At 50.2% G+C, this 20433-nt stretch overlaps 1 protein-coding gene and 2 non-coding genes across 3 annotated transcripts in view; all 3 read left to right on the top strand.

The window, feature by feature from the left end:
- Window positions 1-2053: 2053 nt before the first annotated feature.
- The window catches only part of RPS17 (ribosomal protein S17), a 45720-nt gene continuing 27340 nt past the window's right edge, over window positions 2054-20433 (top strand). The window contains exons 1-3 of the mRNA XM_075342686.1: window positions 2054-2121; window positions 3884-4035; window positions 6184-6289. Of these exons, the coding sequence (XP_075198801.1) occupies window positions 2119-2121; window positions 3884-4035; window positions 6184-6289 (261 nt within the window). The 5' untranslated portion in view covers window positions 2054-2118. The remainder of the gene's footprint in view (window positions 2122-3883; window positions 4036-6183; window positions 6290-20433) is intronic.
- LOC142304866 (small nucleolar RNA SNORA71) lies at window positions 3252-3382 on the top strand. Its single transcript, XR_012753510.1, has one exon. It is a non-coding gene; the product is annotated as a small nucleolar RNA SNORA71 (small nucleolar RNA).
- LOC142304865 (small nucleolar RNA SNORA71) lies at window positions 5983-6106 on the top strand. The gene has a single exon (XR_012753509.1). It is a non-coding gene; the product is annotated as a small nucleolar RNA SNORA71 (small nucleolar RNA).

Here is a 20433-nt window from a genome sequence, read left to right as displayed (position 1 = left end):
GGTCACCTCCATGCAGCAGAGCTGGAATCGACGCTGAAGCATCCTGGATTACGCCGGACATGGAGGGCTTTTTCGGGCTTATTAAAGTGGTGAACCAGGGTATATGTTTGTGTTTTTTATTTCTAATAAATGATTTTTTCAGTTGTGTGTGTTTATTTACTGTCACTTACAGATTAATCATGGAAGGTATTTCGGGGAGACGCCTGACATGATTAATCTAGGACTTCTTGGCAGCTATGGGCTGCCAAAAACTCCTTATTACCCCAATTTGCCAACACACCAGGGCAAATCGGGAAGAGCCGGGTACAGTCCCAGAACTGTCGCATATAATGTATGCGGCAATTCTGGGCGGCTGCTGACTGATATTGTTAGGCTGGGGGGCTCCCCATAACGTGGGGCTCCCCATCCTGAGAATACCAGCCTTCAGCCGTATGGCTTTATCTGGCTGGTATTAAAATGGGGGGGGACCGCATGCCGGTTTTTTTAATTATTTATTTATTTATCTAACTGCACAGTATAGACACGCCCACTGGCTGCTGTGATTGGGTGCAGTGAGACAGCTGTCACTCAGCGTGGGGGGCGTGTCTGACTGCAACCAATCATAGTCTGTGGGTGGGGAAAGCAGGGAATACGAGATTGTTTAATGAGCGGCCGGCATTTTCAAAGTAATTGTTGCCGCGTATTCTCTGCACAGCTGTTCCTCGCCGCGCTGGTGATCGGGGAGCGGTAAGTATGAGAGAGGGCTGCTAACTTCAGTCACTCGGGGGATTAGCGGTCACTGGTGAATCCTTCACAGGTGACCGCTAATCAGTACGCGGCACACAGACAGAGCCGCAGCATGACAATGAAGTCGGGTGAAGTTCACCCGAGTTCATTCTCATCGCGCAATTCTGTCTGCTGTCAGCCGACATGTATCAACGACATTGTGCAACACACAAACGGACATTCCACATTCCACACGGACATTCCACGTACACATACACGGACATTTTACAAACAAACACGGACATTTTACACGTACACACAGCTCGCATACGCCATCACACGGATGCCATACGTACCGGAGAAACGCCCCCAAAAAAACGGAAAACGGACCCGAAAAACAGACCGTGTCACACGGACGTTTTTTTTTGCGGAAGTGTGTTTTAGGCCTTAGTGCGGTTACGTCCATCTCCTCTCATTTCCACTTACTGACTACCCACTGTCTGACTCCTCCTCCCCTGGTCGTCGTCTAGTGGACTGGATCGGCTCCACCTGATTGTGAATTAGAATACATGGAGAACTATGGATAATGCGTTTAGAATACATGGAGGACTGTGGAGGTGCATTCTAATATATGAAGGGTTATGTGGGACCCTTTATACTATATAGAAGGCTATGTGGGGGCCATTATAGTATTTGGAGAACTATATACGAGGAGGGACAAAGATACAAACATGGGATGGGGATGTTTTGTGCTGAGGGAAAAAGGCTCTTTCCCTCAGCACCCAGCTTTCCCATGCTCTGCTGTAGATCTTCTCTCAGCACCCAGCTTTCCCATGCTCTGATATGGGAAAGCTGGGTGCTGAGGGAAAGATGTATAGCAGAGCATGGGAAAGCTGGGTGCCGAGGACCAGATGGATATCAGAACATGGGAAAGCAGGGTGCTGATAGAGGGATTTCAGATCATGGGAAACCTGGGTGCTGTAGGTAAAAGCCAAGTGTCAGTGTCATTTTCCTGTACCCCGAGTGTCAGTGTCATTATCCCGTACCCCAAGTGGCATGGGGTACGTGTAGGGGGGCCCCGGTTTAAATTTTGCACCAGGGCACATCAAACTCTAGTTACGCCACTGGCTGTATATATATATAAAAATAGGTAATGCATTTATAGATGTACACAGTGTACACACACACACACACACACACACACACACACACACACACACACACACACACACACACACACACACAGTCTTTTGCGGCTTCCTCTCAGAGCAGCCAGATGAATGAGTAGCGGCTGCACTTATTCCTCCAAGCCACTAGTGGCCGCCACTGTAAGTGCCGTCCGCATTCTCGCTTCCGCCTGTTTATAGCCTCGCTCCCGGCATCCTTTGCCCTCTTCTACCAGCTCGGTCCAACATGGTGGGTCTTCTATGTGATTCTGTCTCTCGCACAATCTGTAATCATCCGTCCTCTGCACCCCGAGAGTCTCCTCACCCGGCCCGGCGGAGGCTTCCTGACACCCTCCTGATGTTGCGGCATTGGATATTGGCTGGAGTTTCCTATCCTGGCGAAGATTACAGGCGCTGTCCGTGCCGGTGAGGGTGTCATGGAGGCCCGCTGGTCGTGCGAGGTGTCGCGGTGTAAGGCCTCTCGTTGAAATGTTTGTTACTTCCGTGAGGCGGTGAGGTGCGGGCGGGTTGTGCAGTGTAACGCCGGGTGGTAGCCGCAGCACAGGCCGGGGATTGTGGCCTACACCCTGTGCTGTGTGTACGGGTATACTGTACATGTTTGGGCTGTCCTGTGTATGTGGAGGGGTTGTGTATGGCTGTACCGTATGTTATACAGTGTATGGCTGTACTGTGTATATACATGAGGAGGGCACAGTGGTAATGTGGAGGAGAATGTATGGCTGTACTATTTATATGGAAGGGGGTGTAGTGTGTGTGTGTGTGTATGGAGGGGGTGGTCAGTTGTATTGTGTGTATATAGGGGATGTACAGTGTATGGTTGTACTGTGTGTGTATAGATGGGGGTGTACAGTGTGACTGTACTGTATATATGGAGGAGGGTGCACAACTGTATTTTGTGTGTGTATATGGAGGGTGGTTTACGGCTGTAGTGTGTGTTTGTATAGAGGGGGTGTACAGTGTGTACGGCTGTATTGTATGTACATAGAGGGGTGTATAAAATGTGTTCAGCTGTACTATGTATATAGGGGGGTGTACAGTGTTCGGCTGTACTGTGTGTGTATATATGGAGGTTGTGTACAGCTGTACTTTGTATATGGAGGGGAGTACAGTGTGTGTGGTTGTACTGTATATATGGAGGAGGTTTGGAGGTGTACAGTGTGTATGGGGCCCTTTCCACAGATGATGTTGGGGAAGATACTGAGCAGCTTTTCAGAGTACATGTTACATGGCTCCAGGAACAATCCAGTGTCTGCTTCTTTCTGTCTGGTTCGGGCAGTATGATTCTGATGCCTGGGTTCTTTTCACCTCCTGGCACCGGCCTAGGTATTGGTACATGGGCTCTTGATACTATTATGAGCTTCCTGCACCGAAAGTGATTGTGGTTCTGGCTGTGGCCCAGTCATTGATATTGCAGGTAGAGAATCTCGTGAAAGCTTTTCCGTATTTGGGAGCCATTCACAATGGCTTCCAAGCCCTGTGGCTTTCTCACACGTTTTGTGTAGGTGCTGGATTTTGTGGCCAGTGAATGTAAGTGTACAAAGTGATGTAAGGTATGTGTAAAATGCTTCCCTCACTGTTCCCTGTCACGTCCGTTACTACCCTGCTCAGTCCTCCACCAGCCTCTGGCTCCTGCTGCAGATAAGGAGTCTCAGCATAGACATGTGACTGCGTCACCGCTGCAGTCAGTGATTGCCTGAGCTGGGTGTTGAGAGAGACCAGCAGTAAGTCTGTGAGGTTAGTATCTTTTGCTTCCTTGCCACTCTTTGCTTTACAAAAATATTCATACATTTTAAACCGTTGAAGCCCCTTTATGGATCCTTTTTTTTTTGTTTTGACTGTTACTAGGTATTAGTTGCAGCTATCGTGCAGTGCATGTCCTGTTCTTGCTTAGAGGCCTGCACATGCCTCGCTTATTTGATTGGTTGTACAGTCCAGAATGACGTGGCATTCGTTTTAATGTTTTTTTATTTGTCATCTGTGCCTCTTAATAGGGACGCGTCAGAACAAAGACCGTGAAGAAGGCCGCTCGGGTCATCATTGAAAAATATTACACCCGGCTGGGCAATGACTTTCACACGAACAAGCGCGTTTGTGAGGAGATCGCCATCATCCCCAGCAAAAAGCTGCGCAACAAAATCGCTGGGTAAGATGATGCCAAGAGGCAATCTTCAGTATCGGAAGGGAGAAAGATGAGCTCTGACTACAGATACTCCCATATTTATTACTGGAGATTACCTTTTTACATTTTTATTTCATAAATCAATAGTACACATGAAAATAAGCAGCTTTGTAATATATCTTGTCAGTCAAATTCGCTTCTGTCTCTGCCAGAATTGATCAGACATTACCAAAATTCTCAGGTACAATCTGTATCCAGGGAAGCCTTTCCCATTACTAAGATAGGAGTTGACTGTTGTTGCTAATGAGATTCTATATTGTTGAGGGGGAGGGGCAGAGCTCTGGCTCCTCCCACCTCCCTTCATCATAGAATCTTATCAGTTCGACTGCCATCTCCTATCTCAGTAATGAAAAAGTCCGACTCTGCGCTTGGTAACCAAGGTACACATCGGGTAACTAAGCAAAGCACTTTGCTTAGTAACCCGATGTGTACCCTGGCTACGTGTGCAGGGAGCCAGCGCTAAGCGGTGTACGCTGGTAACCAGGGTAAATATCGGGTAATTAAGCAAAGAGCTTTGCTTGGTTAACCGATATTTACCCTGGTTACCAGCGTACACCGCTTAGCACTGGCTCCCTGCACATGTAGCCAGGGTACACATCGGGTTACTAAGCAAAGTGCTTTGCTTAGTTACCCGATATGTACCTTGGTTACCAAGCGCAGAGTCGCTGCTCGTTGGTCTCCTGCCGTCAAACACGCCGATGTGTGCTGCACAGCGGGAGACAAACAAGCAAAAAATGAGCCAGAACAGTGTGTAACGATCAGCGATTTCACAGCAGGGGCCAGGTCGCTGCTTAGTGTCACGCACAGAGAGATCGCTGATGAGGTCACTGGTACGTCACAAAACCTGTGACTCGGCAGCGATCTCGCTATATGAGAAGTACCCCTAAGCCCGGCATCTGACGTGGTGACAACAGACACAGGTACACCCGTCACCGCTGATGATGGTTTGCAATGGGCATTGAATAGCCTGTAGCATACCCCTGTGGGTGTGCTAAGAGGGTGGACTAGTCGGGAAAATCACGCCCTTGTGACTAGTCCCTGCGCTTATTAGCATATCATAAAGGATCTTTAGAAATACTTTGTATGCTACTATAGCCTGGGACAGTTAGGCAGGAATTGGCAATATGCACCAAGTGCGTATTATACCTGACAGGTCCCCTTTAAAGAGATCCCATGCCTTGCTTAAGGAGATAAATCTTTGTAAGTTTTGTATTAGGGTACCTTCACACTTTAGCAATGCAACAGCGATCCGACCAGCGATCTGACCTGGTCAGGATCGCTGCTGCATCGCTACATGGTCGCTGGTGAGCTGTCAAACAGGCAGATCTCCCCAGCCAGCAGCGACGTGCAAGCGACCCTGCGCTTGCACGGAGCCGGCGTCTGGAACATGCGGACACTGGTAACTAAGGTAAACATCGGGTATGGTTACCCGATGTTTACCTTAGTTACCAGCTCACACCGCTTAACTTAGCGTGTGCAGGGAGCAGGAGCCGGCACTGGCAGCATGAGAGCTGCGGAGGCTGGTAACTAAGGTAAATATCGGGTAACCACCTTGGTTACCCGATGTTTACCTTGGTTACAGCTTACCGCAGGCTGTCAGACGCCGGCTCCTGCTCCCTGCACATTCAGGATTGTTGCTCTCTCGCTGTCACACACAGCGATGTGTGCTTATCAGCGGGAGAGCAACAATAAAAAAAACGAACCAGGGCTGTGTGTAACGAGCAGCGATCTCACAGCAGGGGCCAGATCGCTGCTCAGTGTCACACGCAGCGAGATCGCTAATTAGGTCACTGCTGCGTCACAAAAACCGTGACTCAGTAGCGATCTCGCTGTAGGTGAAGTACCCCTTAGGGTTAAGAGCCTTTAGTATTTTACTTTCTTTGTATTTTGCCTTGTACCATGTATTGACCAACCTGCATCGAAAGTGATTGTGGCTCTGCTTGTGACCCAGTCATTGATAATGCAGGGAAAGCAGCAGTGAATGATTTTCCGTGTTTGTAGGTTGATACCTTTCAAATCCTGTAATGTTCACACAGCCCTTATTTATTTTTTGTAAAATGAAAACTTTCCTTTTGACGTTTATTATACTGTGTACTATACACTTCCTTGCAGGTATGTCACACATCTAATGAAGCGCATCCAGAGAGGCCCTGTCAGAGGCATTTCTATCAAACTGCAGGAGGAGGAGAGGGAAAGAAGGGATAACTATGTCCCAGAGGTAAGGATTGTGGCATAGGTGACAAAAATGATCTCTCCTCAATGTGCTGCTTAATATATATTTATATTTTTTTGTAGCAGTGAAAATGTTCTGAAGTAGGGGTTATTGGACACTGTAAAACTAAACTTGCACAGTGATGTTAAGATATGTGACCTATATCACTCAGAATATACGTCCAGTTGGATGAATTTGGCAGTGGATTGTATCTAATGCTATTCTGCTGTTTTGTGTGAGCTGGATAACTTTTTTTAAAGGAGTTTGTCCTTTTATTAATCACTTTCAAGTGAACTGACTGCCATAGAGTAGCTCTTTTGTAAATGCCTTACTTTCCCAAATCCTTTGTGGTTCTGGAGTCTGATGTGACCCACCCCTCGCCCTCTGCTGATGTTCTGGTAAGGCTAAGTTCACACATCCTGTGTTTTGCATCAGTCACAATCCGTCGCCTTGGGGAATTACGGTAACCTGCAAAATATTTTGCAGGAATCCTGTATTTCCCCATAGACTTCTATTAGCGACGGATTGCAACTGATGACCCTGCGTTGCATCCGCTGCGTCGCGGTCCGTCGTTTTTGACTGACCGCCGAGCGGGGAGCAACGCAGAATGTAACGTTTTTCGGGCCGTCAAAATTAATGCGCCGCGCAGGAATCTGTCGCCATCCGTCAAGCTTGTAATGCATGTCTATGGTGCTGGATTCCGTCGTAATCCGTCTTACAACGGAATCCAGCGCAGGATTCCGTCATGCTCTACTGAGCATGCCCAGCATGCTTGGCACGCCCACTGGGCTGTCCCAAACACAGACGGATCATGACTGATCCGTCAAAAAACGGACGCACAGCGGATGTAACGGACGCAACTGATCCGTTTTTTCACAGGATTCCTGTGAAAGGAATCCTGTGAAAAACACATCAGTTGCATCAGTTGACATCTTGAAAATGACTGATCCGTTGCTGACGGACCTGACGGATTGAAAACACAGGATGTGTGAACTTAGCCTAATTTGTGTTACTTTTATGATATGCTGAAGCTGTGGGGGAGGGGTGTATGTGCAGTTACGCAGCCTGTGCTCACTGCTGGCTTGTAGCTCCGCACAATGAATGATGAGAAATGTAGTCCGAAGAGAGCACAGAATTCTGAAGAGGATGTGTTTGCTTTGAGTGATAGAGCTGATTCCAGCACACAGGAAGCAAAGCAGAAGGGGACAAAACAAAATTTAAAAATTATCTGAAAAGGTATATGGGGTTCTTTAAAGGGAACCTGTCAGCAGAAATTTCGCCCAAAACCTAAAAGATTCCCCCTCTGCAGCTCCTGGGCTGCATTCTAGAAAGGTCCCTGTTATTATTGTGCCCCCTGTGAGACCTAAATAAAGACTTTATAAAGTGGTACCTTTTTGTATGCAGATTCTGTAAATGTGACACGGGGGCGGGCTGCCTGATGGCCGTTATTCTGCCTCCTGCCGCTTTAGGCCGTCCCCCATCGCTGATTTCCATAGCTGTGGACGCCGCCCAGTGCTCCACAGGTCCCCGCGCATGCCCAGTGGCTATCTCTCGTGGATGAGCACTGTGCCCAGTGTCACCGCTGGTGACGTGCGCGCAGGCTTTAGATTATGGGCGGTGCTGTGATGTTTATTACCAAGCAACCGCCCATAATCGCAGGACCGCGCTTTCCCCCTCGGCGTCCTTCGTTCTGCGCAAGCGCGGTGCTGCTGACCCCACGTCACCTCCTTCCCATCCTGCCCTGAGGCAGGAAATAGATAGAAGGAGGTGACGTGGGGTCAGCAGCACCGCGCTTGCGCAGAACGAAGGACGCCGAGGGGGAAAGCGCGGTCCCGCGATTATGGGTGGTTGCTTGGTAATAAACATCACAGCACTGCCCATAATCTAAAGCCTGCGTGCACGTCACCAGCGGTGACACTGGGCACAGTGCTCATCCACGAGAGATGAGCACTGGGCATGCGCGGGGACCTGTGGAGCACTGGGCGGCGTCCACAGCTATGGAAATCAGCGATGGGGGACGGCCTAAAGCGTCAGGAGGCAGAATAACGGACGCCAGGCAGCCCACCCCCGTGTCACATTTACAGACTCTGCATACAAAAAGGTACCACTTTATAAAGTCTTTATTTTGGTCTAGGGGCACAATAATAACAGGGACCTTTCTAGAATGCAGCCCAGGAGCTGCAGAGGGGGAATCTTTTAGGTTTTGGACGAAATTTCTGCTGACAGGTTCCCTTTAAGGGCATTAACCTTAAGCAATTTAGGCAAATCCAGTAACTGAATAAAGTTGGTCAACAAACTCTTTTAAAGGGTTTTCTTTGTCGCTCCATTGGGAGACCCAGACAATTGGGTGTATAGCTATTGCCTCTGGAGGCCACACAAAGTATTACACTTAAAAGTGTAAGGCCCCTCCCCTTCTGGCTATACACCCCCAGTGGGATCACTGGCTCACCAGTTTTGTGCTTTGTGCGAAGGAGGCAACACATCCACGCATAGCTCCACTTTTTAGTCAGCAGCAGCTGCTGACTATGTCGGATGGAAGAAAAGAGGACACATATAGTGTCCCCAGCATGCTCCCTTCTCACCCCACTGTATGTCGGAGGTGTTTGTAAGGTTGAGGTACCCATTGCGGGTACGGCGGCAGGAGCCCACATGCTGATTCCTTCCCCATCCCTTTTTACAGGGCTCTGGGTGAAGTGGGATTTACCGGTCTCCAGGCACTGAGACCGTGCTCCATCTACAGCCCCTGGAGAAGATGCTGGATGGAGCGGAGTACATCAGGGACATGGCCCTGCTTCCTCAAGGTACTCTGTGTCCCCGTGCATTTGGCGCTCACACCGCAGCATGCTGGGTGTTGTAGTGCGCCGGGGGACATCAGCGCTGCGGCGCCTGTGCCATGGCCTCATTCAGCTTCGCTGAAGCAGGCTCACTTATGGGAATTGGTCGCGCCGGCCGCTGGGACTGCGGCGCGGCTGGCACTTGTAGTGCGCCGGGGACTTCAGCGCGGCCTGCGCTTTTACGGCGGCCGCGCTGATAACTAGAGTCCCCGGCTTTTGCGGCCTGCTTCCGTTCGTTCCCGCCCCCAGACCTGCCAGTCAGGAGAGGGGCGGGACGCTGGCCACTTCCAGGAATCGGTCGCGCCGGCCGCTGGCAGCGGCGCGGCTGGCACTTGTGGTGCGCCGGGGACTTCAGCGCGGCCCGCGCTTTTACGGCGGCCGCGCTGATAACTAGAGTCCCCGGCTTTTGCGGCCTGCTTCCGTTCGTTCCCGCCCCCAGACCTGCCAGTCAGGAGAGGGGCGGGACGCTGGCCACTTCTATGAATCGGTCGCGCCGGCCGCTGGGACTGCGGCGCGGCTGGCACTTGTGGTGCGCCGGGGACTTCAGCGCGGCCCGCGCTTTTACGGCGGCCGCGCTGTTAACTCGAGTCCCCGGCTTCTGGGCCTAGCCTCCCTTCGTTACCGCCCACAGCCCTGACAGTCAGGGTAGGGGCGTGACGCTGCATAGAGCAGCGCTGAGAGCTGGAGTATGTTTTGCATACTCCACCCCTCTCACTGTGTGCACTGTGAATCCGGATTCCCGCACTTTCTCAGGCACGCCCACGGCTTCCTTCTCTACAAGGACGCCGGCAGCCATTAGTGTCAGTTTCTGTACGATACAGAGACAAGTGTGGAAGACCCTGGCATTCTGATAGTCACACAATCGCTGCAACAGGCGTTAAGCAGCACCTGTGGTGCTAACCCCACTAGTGCAGAAGTGCACTTATAGATATGCTTGTACTATATACATTGCACTGTTTGGTCGCACGTTGTATATACCCTCCTGGATTATGCGGAGGAGTTATCAGCATATTCTCTGTGTAAAACAAAGGTGCAGAACCACATGTTTTTCTATACAGCTGGTACAGCATGTACGGCTATACGGCCGGCAGGTTACATAGACTCCCATTGTATGCACTAATGGCCAGGGGATGAGGACGGTGTCTGCAGTATTTACTGACAGTTTTTCTGAGACTATGGCTATGATACTAGAAGCCTAGCAGTCCGGACATGTCTCTCACAATATGGGCACTGTTGAATCATTGATCCATGGCCCCCCTCAGTGTGAATAACTAACAGCTCCGGGAATGTCACACGCATCCCAGAGTCACGGCTCTGCACGGACGTCAGTCCCAGACAGCCTAAGCGGGCTCGCTATGAGCGGCCTCGGTTTCATCAGGGTCCTAACAGAAGGACTCGCTGTGTAATGAGGCGGAAGTAGCGGCTCAGGATTCTGATCCTGAGACCGCTCTCAATCTGGATACACCTGATTGTGACGCCATAGTAAATAATCTTATAGCGTCCATCTATAGAATGTGGGTTATTTCTCACAGCTCCTCCAGTGGAGGAGTCAGCTTCACGTATTTTTCTGGACCACTCTGCCTTCAGAGAGGCAGTCCAGGAACACCACGCTTATCCAGATATGCGCTTCTCCAAACGGCTTAGGATACACGTTATCCCTGTCCCCTGACTTGGTCAAGGACTGGACCCAATGTCCCGAGCGGCATCCTCCAATCTCCAGGCTTGTAGCTAGATCCATAGTTGCAGTGGGAGATGGAACTGCAAACTCAAAGATGCCACTGACAGACAGATGGATCTCTGGTCGAAAGCCATCTATGAGGCTGTCGGCGTACCGTTGGCTCCGGCATTCTCTCCCTTGGGGCACTCCAAGCTATTTCAGCTTGTCTTACACAGATTGACACGGTTACACGTACATCTGTGCCGCAGGTGGCATCCTTAACCTCTCAAATGTCTGCATTTGTTTCTTACGCGATTCAGGTTGTCCTGGACTCTGCGAACCGTGCGGCGGTAGCCTCCGCTACTCCGTGTTTTTAAGCAGAGCCTGGTCTGCTCGTTAAGTGAATGGAAGGCAGATTCTGCTTCCAAAAAAGGTTGCCTAACCAGTTGCCTTTTTCTGCTGACCGACTGTTTGGTGAGCGTTGGATGTAACCATTAAACAGTCCAGGGGTAAGGATTCATCCTTTCCTCAGCCCGGACACAACAAACCCCAACAGAGCAAGAGGCAGTCGGGGTTTTCGGCCTTTTCGAGGCTCGGGCAGGTCCCATTTTTCCTCGTCCAATGTGGACTCAAAAGGATCAGAGGAGCTAAGATTCTTAGCGGGCTCAGTCTCGCCCAAAAAAGCGACAGTCTGAAAACCCGCTTCCAAGGCGGCTTCCTCATGACTTGCGGCCTCGGTCGGTAGCAGGCTCTCCCGCCTTGGCGATATTTAGCTGCCATAGGTCAATGACCATTGAGTGTGAGACATTCTGTCTCACGGGTACAGGATAGAGCTCACTTCTCGTCCTCCAACTCGATTCTTCAGAATTTCTCCACCTCCCGGCCGGGCCGCTGCTCTTCTGCAAACAGGGTGCACTCTATAGGCAGAAAGAGTGATGACACCCGTTCCTCTTCAGGAACAAGGTCACGGTTTTTACCCCAAATTCTTTGCGGTACCTATAACAACGGGCCGTTCCGTCCCGTTCTGGATCTAAAAATGCTCAGCAAGCTCGTGGACACCAGGCGGTTCCGGATGGAATCCCTCCGCCATGTCATCGCCTCAAGGTCCCAAGGATATTTCCTAGCATCATTAGGCATCAAGGATGCTTATCCACACGTGCCGATTGATCCAGAGCACTAGCGTTTCTACGCTTCGTTATAGGAGACGAACACCTTCTGTTCGTAGCTCTACCTTCCGGCTAGCGACAGAGGGCAGCAGTAGTCACAGTCCTGCACTCTCAGGGTCACTCTGTGGTCCCGTATTTAGACGATCTACTTGTCAAGGCACTCTCTTAAGAAACATGCCAACACTGCCCGAACGTTGCGCTGGAGACTCTCTAGAGTTTTGGGTGGATCATCAACTTTTTAAAGTCAGATCCGACCCCGACCCTATCGATAACATATCTAGGCATAGAGTTTCTTACTCTCTCAGCGATAGTGAAGCTTCCGCTAGACAAACAGCATTCACTACGGGCTGCAAGCTCTTCTTTAAGAACCAGTCGCACACATTGAGACGCCTCATGCACTTCCTACGTAAGATGGTAGCAATGGAGGCAGTTCCTTTCGCGCAGTTTTACTGCGTCCACTACAATGGGACATTCTCCGCCAATGGGACGAGGAGTCGACGTCCCTCAACAGAGTCGTCGTTCTTTCTCAGGCGGCCAAGGAATCTCTACGGTGGTGGCTTCTTCTCACCTCTTGGTCAAAAAGAAGGTCCTTCCTATCCCCATCCTGGGCGATAGTTACGACAGACGCGAGTCTATCAGGGTGGGGAGCAGTTTTTCTCCACTACAGCGCTCAGGGTACGTGGACTCAGCAACAGTCCACTCTTCAGATCAATGTTCTTGAACACAGAGCAGTGTATCTTGCCCTACAAACCTTCCAACAGCGGCTGGAAAGCAAGCATATCCGACTTCAGTCGGACAGCTCCACAGCGGTGGCATACATCAACCACCAAGGAAGAACGCGCAACCGGCAAGCCTTCCAGGAAGTCCGGCAGGTTCTGATGTGGGTGGAAGACACGGCATCCACCATATCCACAATTCACATCCCAAGTGTGGAAACTAGGAAGCTGACTTCCTAAGTCGCTGAGGTGTGGCCGAAAGAGTATGGTCTCCTCACCCGGACGGGTTTCAGGAGATCTGGCGCCGCTGACAGAGGCCAGACGTCGATCTAATGGCGTCACGGCACAACAACAATGTGCCAGCTTCATGGCACGGTTTCACAATCATCGAGCTCTGGCGGCAAACGCCTTAGTTCAGCATTGGTCGCAGTTCCAGCTACCTTAGGTGCCACCTCTGGCATTGTTGCCCAGAGTACTGCGCTAGATCAAGACCGACTGCGGCCGCGCCATCCTCGTCGCTACAAATTGGCCGAGGATGTTGTGGTACTCGGTTCTGTGGTGCCTCACGGTAGGCTAACCGGGGGCACTACCAGACCAATCAGACTGGCTGTCTCAAGGGCCATTCTTCCATTTGAATTCTACGGCCCTCAACCGGATGGTGTGGCATTGAGTCCTGGAACCTAGTGTCGTCAGGATTACCTCAGGACGTGGTTGCCACCATGAGACAGGCTAGCATACCAACGTCCGCCAAGATTGACCACAGGACGTGGAAGATGTTCTTATCTCGGTGCGCGGCGCAGGGTGTTTCTCCCTGGCCGGTTGCATCGTCTATGTTTCCTTCCTTCCTGCAATCTAGGTAGGAAAATGGGTTGTCGCTCAGTTCCCTTTAGGGACAAGTCTCAGCGCTATCTGTATTTTTTCAGAAACGACGACTTCCTCAGGTACGCACGTTCCTACGGGGAGTTTGTCTTCTCAGCACTCCGTACAAGCGGCCGTTAGAGCCCTGAGATCTGAACAAGGTTCTAATTGCTCTCCAGATGCCGCCTTTCGAGCCTTTGAAGGATGTCTCCCTTCCCGTTTTTCACGGGAAGTGGCCTTCTAGTAACGGTCTCGTCTCTTAGGAGAGTTTCCGAGCTAGCAACGCTCTCATACAAACTCCCTTCCTGGTCCTTCACCAGGACAGGGTAGTTCTGCGTCCGGTTCCGGAATTTCTCCCTAAGGTGGTATCCCATTTTCATATCAATCAGGATATCACCTCACCTTCTTTGTGTCCTCGTCCAGTCCATCAATTTCAGAAAGATTTGCATCTGTTGGTTCTGGTGAGAGCACTCAGGTTCTACTTCCCGCATGGCGCTCCTGCGCCACCCGGATGCACTCTTTGTCCTTGTCGCTGGTCGGCGTAAACAGTCGCAAGCTTCCAAATCCACCCTTGCTCGGGGGATCGAGGAACCAATTCTTGAAACCTACAGTTCTACTGGGCTTCTGGTTCTCTCAAGGCCGAAGGCCCATTCTACCAGAGCCGTGGGTGCATCCTGGGCATTACGGCACCAGGCTACGGCTCAGCAGGTGTGTCAGGCACCCACCTGGTCGAGTCTACTTACTTTTACCAAGCATTATCAGATGCATACCTACGCTTCGGCAGACGCCAGCCTAGGTAGATAAGTCATTCAGGCGGCGGTTGGCCACCTGTAGGAGAGGGCCGTTTGACGGCTCTATCATGAGGTATTCTTTTACCCACCCAGGGATTGCTTTTGGACATCCCAATTGTCTGGGTCTCCCAATGGAGCGACAAAGAAGAAGGGAATTTTGTTTACTTACCGTAAATTCCTTTTCTTCTAGCTCCAATTGGGAGACCCAGCACCCGCCCTGTTTTCTCTGGGTTTTTCTGTTTTTTCGGGTACACATGTTGTTCATGTGGTATGGTTCAGTTCTCCGATGTTTCCTCGGATTGAATTGGTCTTTAAACCAGTTATTGGCTTTCCTCCTTCTTGCTTTGGCACTAAAACTGGTGAGCCAGTGATCCCACTGGGGGTGTATAGCCAGAAGGGGAGGGGCCTTACACTTTTAAGTGTAATACTTTGTGTGGCCTCCAGAGGCAATAGCTATACACCCAATTGTCTGGGTCTCCCAATTGGAGCTAGAAGAAAAGGAATTTACGGTAAGTAAACAAAATTCCCTTCTTTCCACTACTCTGATAATTCTTAATCCATGTTTTACCTGAGCAAAATAACATCTATCCTCCCTTCTGGTGCTGGCACTGTTTAGCGGTGTTGGCACTGGCTCTCCTGGGAATCGTGTGACTTGTCATACAGTCCCTGCAACCAGCCAACTGTCTTTGCTCTCCTTCAGACCAGTCAAGACATCAGCATGAAGTGAGAGCCGCTCTTGCTTCACTTCCTCCAGATGGAAAGGCCTTCTCTCCTTTGAAGGAGAGGGGAGGGAAGCTAGTGCTGATTGGTCGCAGGAATTGCATAACATAACGTCACACGTTTCGCAGAGAGACAATGCCGATACTGCAGGAATAATGTCTGATGTGAATATAGGTGTTCTTTTGTTGGGGGAACATGTATGGATTGAGAAGCAGTGGAAAACTCCTTTTAATTAGTGACTGACTTCTTCAGGCTTAAAATCGTTAGTACAGCGTTGACCCTGGATACTAGGCCGGTGTCACACTTGTGATTTCCTCGTGAGTCTCGCATCACCCATCACGGACTCGCTCTCTCCTCACAGGAGCGGGTCGGTTGGTTGGTTGCATGCATCTCTATGCAGCCGACCCGCTCCTATGAGGAGAGTGTGGGTCCGTGATGGGTGATGCACCGTGAAACTCACGTGAGGCAATCGCAAGTTTGACACCGGCCTTAAAGAGAGAGTCTTTTCAGATCGACAACCCCACTTTTGGTTGGGGTCCTTTTGGTTGATCACTTTAATTGTCATTGGAATTTCATCTGCCGTATCACTGCATGGGAAACTTTTAAAAGGGTTTTCCAAGAATTAAACATTGACAGATCATTAATATAGGTCTTCAATATCAGATTGATGGAAATTCGACTGCTGTCCACCCCACCAAATCATCTGCCTGAAGTGGCTGAATATACATAGTATACAGAGCGCAAACAGCAAAGCTCTAGTGATGAGCAAATACTGCTATGCTCGGTACTCAAATCAAGCAGCTTGGACAGGCTTGACTTGAGTACTGTGTATAATGGAAGTCAATGGGAAACATATTTTTCCGCAAGGTCTTCCAGAAAAATATTTGCATTTCCCATTGACTTCCATTATACTTAGTACTAAAGTAGAGCCCGTCAAGCGTAAAACCTGCTTGTTTAAAGTATCTGAGCATGGTAGTGCTCGCTCTTCACTATGTGGCTCCATTCACACTGTAGATGTGGTTCTTGAGTACTGCAGATCGGCTCCAGTTTTTCTCTGAGAGCTAAGCTGCCATACCTGAGAGGTTCTACTACATGGCACGATGGAGTTTTGATGTGTACATCCAGCTTCCTCAGGAAATACAGATAGCTGATTGGTGAGGGGTGCTGGATGCCGTACCTCCATGTTCAGGCCATCAATATCCAAATCCTGGATCACCGATTTAATTTTGTATGTTGCCGATTTGTGAAGCATAACTAAACAGTCCCTATATACAGGCATGTGGGATTTTTTTGGGGAGGGGGGGGTTCCGTGGGCTTCGGGAGTTTTGTTGTTGTGGTTTTTTTTTTTTTGTTTTTTTTTTTTTTTTTTTATAATTTTATATTATGGTATTTTTCGGTTTAGAAGATGCACCCTAAATTAGAGAGAAAAAAACGAAAATAAATAAAAACTGGGAGCAGGTGGCAGCAGTGCTGGAGCGGAGTCACAGGAGGCAGGGGTGATGCTGCGGGGTGCTGTTCTGGGGCTGCAGTCAAAGGGTGCCACCCTGAAAATGTCGGCGGTGCGGACTTAAAAAAAGAAATAAAAAAAGTCGCCCGGAGTCGGCGGGTGCGCAGATGGAGCTATCTGCTTAAGATCTCGTCTGCGCACGCCCTGCTTTCGGCTCATTTATCTCCTTGCAGCAGATTTATGGAAAATGGCGCCCGGAGGTGGCGCGTGCACAGATGATATCTTGAGCCGAGCACAGCAAAGCACCTGCAGCTCCAGCAGGGCACCCGCGGCATTGCTCCTGCAAACCCCCCTCTCTCCATCCGCGGTAAGGAACTTTTGGATTATAAGACGCACTCCTCATTTTCCTCTCAAATTTTTGGGAGGAAAAGTGCGTTTTATAATCCGAAAAATGCGGTAACTCATTACAAACCTTTGCCCCTGATATGTCTCTGATATTGGGGATATTATTTTTGCTGAGATCAAGACCATTATTTGTTTACTACCTTTTTATTTACTAAACAATGAACAAAATGAAAAATTGCTAATCAAAGTTTACTTGTTGACTGGTTATTTTTCCTGCCCCTTTAGTATATACCACCGTTTTATAAATGGGCAAAATAACAAGTTTACTTGTTTAGCATTTTGTGGCCGTTCTGTGGTCTACCATATTGTATGAACAGTCTCCGTAAGATTGAATATTGTCCACAGTCTGAGTGTAATTATTCTGGAGCATTTGTTTTCGTACATTCAAGAGTAATAATAATATAATACTCTGGAATAAATTTGTAACTGGGTGGTTCCAATTCTCCTTGTCTTAAAGTCTGAGGCTCTGTGCCCACGTGTGCGTATTGCATCCAGTTATGCTGCGTCCTGCGTCCCCAGCACAATCTGAGGATTGGGCATAATCCATGCCCACGTTGCGTATTAGAACACAGCGATTTGCATGCTGCCAGATCGCTGCTTTCTAAAAAGCAACATGTCACTTCTTTTGTGCGCTCTGCATGCTGTCTCCATTCTGTCTATAGGGAGAGGCAGCATCCAGAGCGCACGAATTCTGCAGTCACCAAAGATTCAGAACGGAGCTTTTCAGCTGCGCTCTGAAGCGGACATGCAGTGACCTAAACGCTGCGGTGCAGAGCGCACACGTGAGCACATAGCCTGATACTGTCAGCACTAACTGTACTGTCAGTGTGGGGGAGGGACATGCCTAACATGGGAAGCAGCCAACTTTCAATTTATCGGACATTGGCATTGTAATGATGGCCGTGCCAGTGTACAAAGCCACCGTCATCCTCCAGTCCTTACGATACTGTCACTGGGATCTGATGGAAGCGGGGACCTGCATCACCGCACTTTTGGTCCTCCCATCAAACTCAGCAAGTGAATATCCTATTTACTATGCACTAAATAATATTATAGTACAGTTGATCTGAGGTTCAAGCTCCCCTAAAAGGCAAACATATATATATTTTTTTCAATTTATTTAATCACTAGTTTTCCACCATTTAATAATAAACTAGAACACAATCTTATCGAAATCTAAAATTAAGCCAATCCATAAATTCTCTAATGAGGAAACGAGATGCAGGAGCTGCTATTTTCTTTGTCGCTCCATTGGGAGACCCAGACAATTGGGTGTATAGGCTATGCCTCCGGAGGCCGCACAAAGTATTACACTTAAGTGTTAAGCCCCTCCCCTTCTGCCTATACACACCCGTGCTCCCACGGGCTCCTCAGTTTTTTGCTTTGTGCGAAGGAGGTCAGACACGCACGCACAGCTCCACAGATTGGTCGGCAGCAGCTGCTGACTATATCGGATGGAAGAAAAGTGGGCCCATATAGAGCCCCCAGCATGCTCCCTTCTCACCCCACTCTTGTCGGTGGTGTTGTAAGGTTGAGGTATCCATTGCGGGTACGGAGGCTGGAGCCCACATGCTGTTTTCCTTCCCCATCCCCCTCAGGGCTCTGGGTGAAGTGGGATCCTATCGGTCTCCAGGCACTGAGACCGTGCTTCATCCACAACTCCTGTGGAGCCTGCTGGATAGGAGCCGAGTATCGTTCAGGGACATGGCCCTGCTACTTGGAGGTACTCTGTATCCCTGTGGGGACAGCGCACAGCAACACTCCAGCTTTGCTGGGTGTGCTAGTGCACCGGGGACCACGGCGCTGACCGGGTTAATATGTGCCATTACACACTCAGCGTTGCTGAGTGTGTTTATGTATAGGGACTGCCGCACTGACCGCCGCGGCCATGGAAACACTGCGGCGCGGCTGGGACTTGTAGTGCGCCGGGGACTTTCACGCCGGCCGCGCTTTTACGGCGGCCGCGTTTATTACTAGAGTCCCCGGCTTTTTGCGGCCTAGTTTCCTTTCCTCCCGCCCACAGCCCTGACAGGCAGGGGAAGGGCGGGACGCTGTACAGCACGGCAGCACTGAGGGCTGGAGCATGCTTTGCATACTCCACCCCTCTCACTGTGCACAGTGCGGGCACCAGTTCCCGCTCTTTCTGGGTCACGCCCACGGCTCCCTCCTCTCCTCAGGACGCCGGCAGCCATTCCTGTCAGCTCCTCGGACGCTGCAGAGGGGGACAAAGTCTGGGAGACCCAGGCAGGGACTCTGGTGGCCTCACAACCGCTTTAGGCGGGTGGTAAGCAGCACCTGTGGTGCTAGCCCCATTGTGCAGTAGTGTAACATTATATGTTTATGGTATATATTTTACACTGTATGGTGCACAGTTGATTTCTGGCTATATACCCTATTGTGTTACTCAGGGAAGATAATAGCATGGCGCCCACGAAAGGCAGGGGTGCCAAAACACAGGCTTATGTTGCCTGCGCCGCATGTACGACCCCGCTACCGGCAGGTTCCACTGACCCTCATTGTGTGCACTGTTCGGCCCCTGTGGCTCTTACTCAGCCGGAGCCTCTGCTAAGAGGGGCCCAGGGGGAGCCACCTGCTAACACTGTTCAGGTGACGGGGACGGAGTTTGCAAAACTCTCTGAGACTATGGCTAAGATACTAGAAGCCTTGCAGTCCAGGCTGGTATCTCAGCACAGGGACTCTGTTGAATCTTTGTTCCCTGGCCCACCTCAGCTGGACCAACAATGTCCTCCCGGGGTATCTCATGGATCCCAGGCTGAGGGTTCTGACACAGACCCCAGCCCCAGACCGACTAAGCGAGCTCGCTTAGATTTTCCCTCGACATCATCCTATTGTGCAGGGTCTCAGAGGGGGGAATCTCTGGTTGATGATGCGGAGACAGCTGATCAGGATTCTGATCCTGAGGCCGCTCTCAATCTTGATACTCCGGACGGGGACGCCATAGTGAACGATCTTATTGCGTCCATCAATAAAATGTTGGATATTTCTCCCTCAGCTCCTCCGGTGGAGGAGTCAGCTTCTCAGCAGGAGAAATTCCGTTTCAGGTTTCCCAAGCGTACACAGAGTATGTTTCTGGACCACTCTGATTTCAGAGAGGCAGTCCAGAATCACCATGCTTGTCCAGATAAGCGTTTTTCTAAGCGCCTTAAGGATACACGTTATCCTTTTCCCCCTGACGTGATCAAAAGTTGGGCTCAGTGTCCCAAAGTGGATCCTCCAATCTCCAGACTGGCAGCTAGATCCATACTTGCAGTGGAAGATGGGGCTTCACTCAAAGATGCCACTGACAGACAGATGGAACTCTGGTTGAAATCCATCTATGAAGCTATCGGCGCTTCTTTTGCCCCAGCGTTCACAGCCGTATAGGCGCTACAAGCTATCTCAGCAGGTCAAGCGCAAATTGACGCAGCCACACGCACGTCCGCGCCACAGGTGGCGTCCATAACCACTCAGACGTCGGCATTTGCGTCTTACGCTATTAATGCTGTCCTGGACTCTGCGAGCCGTACGGCGGTCGCAGCCGCCAATTCGGTGGTAC

The sequence above is a fragment of the Anomaloglossus baeobatrachus genome, chromosome 4 (assembly GCF_048569485.1).
Source record: "Anomaloglossus baeobatrachus isolate aAnoBae1 chromosome 4, aAnoBae1.hap1, whole genome shotgun sequence".
NCBI classification, from domain to species: Eukaryota; Metazoa; Chordata; class Amphibia; order Anura; family Aromobatidae; genus Anomaloglossus; species Anomaloglossus baeobatrachus.
Note: the sequence above shows the minus strand (reverse complement) of the source record. Positions and strands in the feature narration are given on the sequence as shown.